Source organism: Pollachius pollachius (genome assembly GCF_949987615.1).
Source record: "Pollachius pollachius genome assembly, chromosome: 7".
Classification (NCBI taxonomy): domain Eukaryota; kingdom Metazoa; phylum Chordata; class Actinopteri; order Gadiformes; family Gadidae; genus Pollachius; species Pollachius pollachius.
The window spans coordinates 25,712,569-25,717,985 of NC_136940.1; the positions used below are offsets into that span (position 1 = coordinate 25,712,569).

General features: G+C 47.1%; 1 protein-coding gene across 1 annotated transcript; it reads left to right on the forward strand.

The window, feature by feature from the left end:
- Positions 1–2,577: 2,577 nt before the first annotated feature.
- henmt1 (HEN methyltransferase 1) lies at positions 2,578–5,182 on the forward strand (the record flags this gene model as incomplete). Its single annotated transcript, XM_079740072.1, has 8 exons — positions 2,578–2,661; positions 2,782–2,894; positions 3,074–3,208; positions 3,329–3,511; positions 3,798–3,981; positions 4,309–4,498; positions 4,655–4,754; positions 4,972–5,182. The coding sequence occupies 8 exons, from the start codon at positions 2,578–2,580 to the stop codon at positions 5,180–5,182; spliced, it is 1,200 nt and encodes a 399-aa protein (XP_079596198.1).
- Positions 5,183–5,417: the final 235 nt, after the last annotated feature.

Below are 5,417 nucleotides of genomic sequence, written 5' to 3' on the forward strand. Positions count from 1 at the left end.
CTACACAACCTAACCATATGATAGGATGAAGCACATTGTCTTATTTATCTAAAAAGGTAAGCGAGTGATGCATGTGGTTTCTGATTGACGCAGATGGGATTACATGCCTTTACTAATAGAAGCCTCCGCCTCCCCCCCCCAGCGCCTTGCCCTCCTGCTGATGTGCGGTACAGCAGAGAGGCGTCCGACCAGATTTCGGTGTTCTGGGACAAGTCAGTGTTTGCCACATGGTACACTGTGTATAACAGCTCGGCGGCGGACCGCGTGGCGATTTGTAACACCACCACAGTGTCCTGCCAGTTCCTCGAGGCGGACCCAGACAGCCTGGTGGTGACCGCGAGCAACGCCGTGGGAGAGAGCGGCCCCGGCTCCAACATCACGGGTACACACTGAGGATCTAAAATAACACCACTGCTTTGCATCAGGAATAGTGCTAATTATATAAATAATTAAATAATAAATAATAAAGATGATGATTTATATACATTTATTTATATATATATATACACACAGTGTATGTTTTTAATGGTAGGCACATTCCTTTGCATGGTTTTCCAAAGAGTCTGACGTTCCAATAAATGACTCCTTCCAACCCGTCCTCAGGGCCAGTGCTCGTTCGCGGAAGACGGGATCTGCGGAGTAATGAAGTGGCGGCCGGGAGTCAGAACGGTAAGCGTGCACTGAAACAGCCCTCCGTCCCGCCCTGTGGAGCACATGGGCATCAGAAGGCTCCTTTGTCAAATATACAAATATATCGATGGTGAAGATGCACGCATGAGCTCCCGTGCCTCCAGTTGGAGTCCTCAAGGTCCCATCATGAGATGAAACTAATGCGTTAAGATTTCATTTTCATTTCATTTATTAACTTAAGGACAGTACACATTAATCTACATTTCCGTCAGTGTGTGGCCAGTGTTAGCCAGCGGGCTCCTTTTCAACTGTAGTCCTTGTTAAGTGCGATGTCAAGCTAGGCATTAAGACAAATGTATTTCATTTCAAACTCGAACCCCCCGCCCTCCCCCGTCCCAGCGCTCAGCACCCCCGGCTCGGTGCGGCTGGAGGCGCGGCCGGCGGCCTCGCTGTACGTGGAGTGGACGGCCGTGCAGGGCGCCACCCTGTACACGGTCATCGTGAAGCAGCCCAGCGCCACGCGGCCCGCCGTGGTCACCACCGTGGACACCGAGTTCACCACGGTCGGCGGACTGGAGCCCCACACCCTCTACTGTGTCGCCCTAGCTGCCAAGAACGCCCTCGACCAGAGCCCGTACTCCACGCCCCAGTGCCTCACCACCGGGGCTCCAGAATGATGCCCCTCCTGCCCCCACACACACACACACACACACACACACACACACACACACACATCCTAGCCCTGTGGACATTGGACTGAAGCCAGTGACATGTTTAATGTCTCCCCCATTTTTACTGGTTGAGAGTAGATGAATGAAAATTAGGAGAAAAACATTGATTGGCAAAAATATGAATGAGGATAATATTATGGCTTCTTAAAAAGGATTAGTTTTTCTTTGAAAACCTAAGACACCAAAAATAGCTGTTACGGTTTTCTCTTATGAGTCGTATGGTCTAACTTAATGAGTTAATGAGAAATCAAAGAGTCTTCTTTTTAGCAATAGGTTCTGTTTATTTCCTCATGTAGAATCATTCGGCAACTAGTTCTCTTAAGAAGGTTTTGCTGAAATGATATTTATCGCAAATGGTAATATATTTTTTAACATGGGCAAAAATGATTACTTTCTGTGCATCTTAGTTCTCCAGCTGATTGTTCAATCAAATACTGTACACAGAGTGACAGTAAAGCTAATGAAAGCAAATACATTGGTAATTTATCAAGATTTTTTTTAAACCATACTGTGTATTATATCTGATGTACTATAAATATATATGTCTTCTCTCATTTTATGAACAGAGCTGTCTCAATGGCTACCTGGTTGCCTGGAAATAATGAATAAAAAGTCTCTTGCTGCACCTGTTTTATTCATCACTCGCCATGGCAACTGCTTCATGGTTGCTATGACACTGCTACGACACTGGTAACAAAATTAATAAATATACACAATCAAATATACATTTCCAGAAGGCTGATGTAGATTAAGTTCTACATTTATTTAATTGTGCACTATTTAAAACAATAACAAATATAGGCTTAAATACTGACGCCTACATTGGCAGAAAAAGGTCCAAGGTCCGAATCATGCAACCCTATCAAAAAATGAAACTATTTGTTTGGAAGCGTATTTGATCTGTAGACCTTCCTATCAAACGATGCAGACTGATGTTGTGGGCATGCGCATGCGCAGAACCCCTAGGAAGCGCATCGTAAACTAGATCGACGACGTAGACCCCAAAGCCATTTTTCGAAAAGCGATTCGCCAGCCGCTAGTCACCAAAGTGGGCGGACTTGTTCAATTGGTTTGACGTAAATTGGTTTGACCCTGGACTGTTGTGAAGGTTTGACCCTTGGTTGTTCAATTGGTTTGACCTTTGGTTGTGGCTGACGGGACCAGACGACCCAGGCCAGCAACGCCACAGCAATTTAAAAAAAAAAAAAACCTAATCATGGAGCCCCGCTTCAACCCGTCGGTCAACACACAGAGGCACCAATATGTGATCGATTTTGTGAAGACACACAAACCTAAAAAGGTGAGTAACACCGGAGATCATGTGACGATCACTTTAGCATCTAACGTCCCTTGGCTTATAAACATTTATCAATTCAGTACCATTGTCACTGATCTACCGTAACTTTTTGTTGTGAACCAGGTTGTGGATTTGGGATGCAACGACTGTTCACTACTCAGGAAACTCAAGTTTCACCGTGCAATCGAACTACTTTGTGGGGTGGACCTTGACAGTGCCTCGATGAAGAAGAAAATGTACATTCTAAAGCCAATATTTCATTTGATCTCTGCACAATAACATTTAAATCCTTCACACACAGATAGCATTGACCAGAAACTTGATTATATCCTTAAAAGACCCACGATGCACCCTACCGGTATATAAATCACGTTTCACACTATCAGACCAGCTTGGAACTGTTATTTATTTGCAGGCGTGAATTGGCACCTCTCCCAACTGACTACCTGCAGCCGGGAGCTTCTCCACTGAGCATTGAACTATATCAAGGCTCCGTCACACAGAAGGATGCCAGGCTCCGAGGATTTGATCTGGTGACCAGTATAGAACTGTAAGAGGAACAGGCTCAGCTGAGACAATTATCACATTTTCCTTTTCCTATATACATAAACATGGATGCTTTGGAAGGCATTACTTTTCTGTATTTCTCACTTTGATTCCCCTCCTCCAGCATCGAGCATCTCCATCTGGACGCTGTGGAGCGGTTCACTGAGGTGCTGTTTGGCTACATGACCCCAGGGACGGCCATTGTTAGTACCCCGAACGTCGAATTCAACCCGCTCTTTCCCAGAATGCCTGGCTTCAGGAACTCCGACCATAAGTTTGAGTGGACCAGAGCTGAGTTCCAGTCCTGGTTAGTGGTTGTCATTCACTCATTGCTAAGGTTTAATTGTTTGCCCTGTTTCTTGATATTCCACCAAAGAAAACTGATTGTGAACGGATGAAGCTTTCAGAAATAAGACAAAAGATGTTGATTCAAACCGATTTTTAACTTTTTGACACTTTACTCCTGGGGCCCGAGAGTTTTTGCCCCAAATTACACTCTTGCAGATGTCCTCCTCCAGCCACATGATCGTCGAGACAAACCTCAAGAGAAACAAAGTGAAACCATTCACACCGATTTGTCTTTGTCTCCGCAGGGCCCTGAAGGCATGCGGGCGGTACGGCTACGAGGCAGAGTTCACAGGCGTGGGGCAGGCAGTACCTCACCTGCACCTCAGGGTGGGCTTCTGTACGCAGATCGCAGTGTTCCGGAGGCTCTCCCGGGGCGGCGGTGCTCCGGCGTCCAGCGACGACTCCGGGGAGGTCTTTTCATACAAGCTTGTAAGCAGCTCATCGGTTTGAGGTAGCGCGTCAGGCTAGGGTTAAGGCTGGTTAATATTTCTTTGTAAAGGTGTTTCCTGAATGTTTTGCCTAGTTTTCAATGGTAAATCAATTTGTAGTTCCAAAGACGCACCTTTTAGAATGCAGTCAAATTTGATGGGCCAGGCATTGCAGGGTTTGAAAACGGGGTGCCTCACCTTTCCTACCGGAAATAAAACCGATCGGCAAACCCGTCGATGGAAATCATGGTCAACAGGTAACAGCCCAGGTATTCAGGCGGCCAGAGCTCACCCCTCCCTGATTGGCTGGTTGTCTGGGTGTTTCTAGCTCTACAGCGTGTCCTACCCCAGTCTGTGTGATAACAACGTCCTGCGGGGGTGTCTGGTGAGTGAGGTCCTGTACTGGGCTCACCAGCTCTCCCGGAAGAGGATGGAGGACGGGGATGAGGGCTGGAGTCACACAGAGCCGGAGACGGAGCCGACAGGTGACCCGAGGGAAACCTCTACGTTAAGAGAATGTTTTCTGGATTTTAGCTTCTCCATTTGTGTTCCACGGCAACGCTGGAACTGTGTTTTTGCTGTCCTGTAAAACCTCTTGTCCGAACAGGAAGGGCGTAATGGTGGGCAACCATTTTGTTATACTTTTTCAAATCCAAACCTTTGTCCTCCTGCAGATGAGTTTGAGGAAAGTGTCTTTGACGGAGAGGGAGCCCCCGGATGGGAGGATATCAAGATGACCAGCAGAGGGCAGCTGGAGTCCTACAGACAGGGCCGGTATGGGACTGCTTTGTTGTTGCTTTTTCTTACTTTGGTTCGTAAATACACAATTGTTATTGCTTCAGTACTTGGTGCTCTGTATGTCCCATCCCATTATCAAGAAGAAACAGTTGCAGAAGGGCAGAGGGGATTATTTGCTCTAGAGGTTTTCTGAGTTGGTTAATTTCATTCTACTTGCCCCCCCCTCTACTTGCCCCGTCTCCCACGGGGGCAGATATGTGTGTGTTCCTCTACGCAGGGTGTGGTCCTGCTGCCCCCGGGTCAGAGACCTGAGTGGATCGCTGGCTCGTCTGAGGCTCTTCATAGCCGACGACCCCCTGGTCAGGCTGAGCCAGGACGGCTTTGCTGTGGTTTTGGATGAAGGTATCCACGTACTCTTTTTATATTCATTGATCAAACGTCTTCGAGGGGCGGAGTCATGTTGATTGGTTTCACCCACTTCATACGCCGCAATGACAACCTTGTGTTGCTCTCAAAACTCACCTGTTCAGAGTTCACCTCGACTCTGCGTAGAAACCAATGCACAGCCACCACTGAATGTTGTACGTCCTGGCACTTGTACTTTGCACTTATTCAAGGTACTTAATTGTGTAGCATCTACAGTAGCTGCTATCGCTGCTTTACACGGGAATGGGTTAGCCTAGCGATTGTAATACTTGC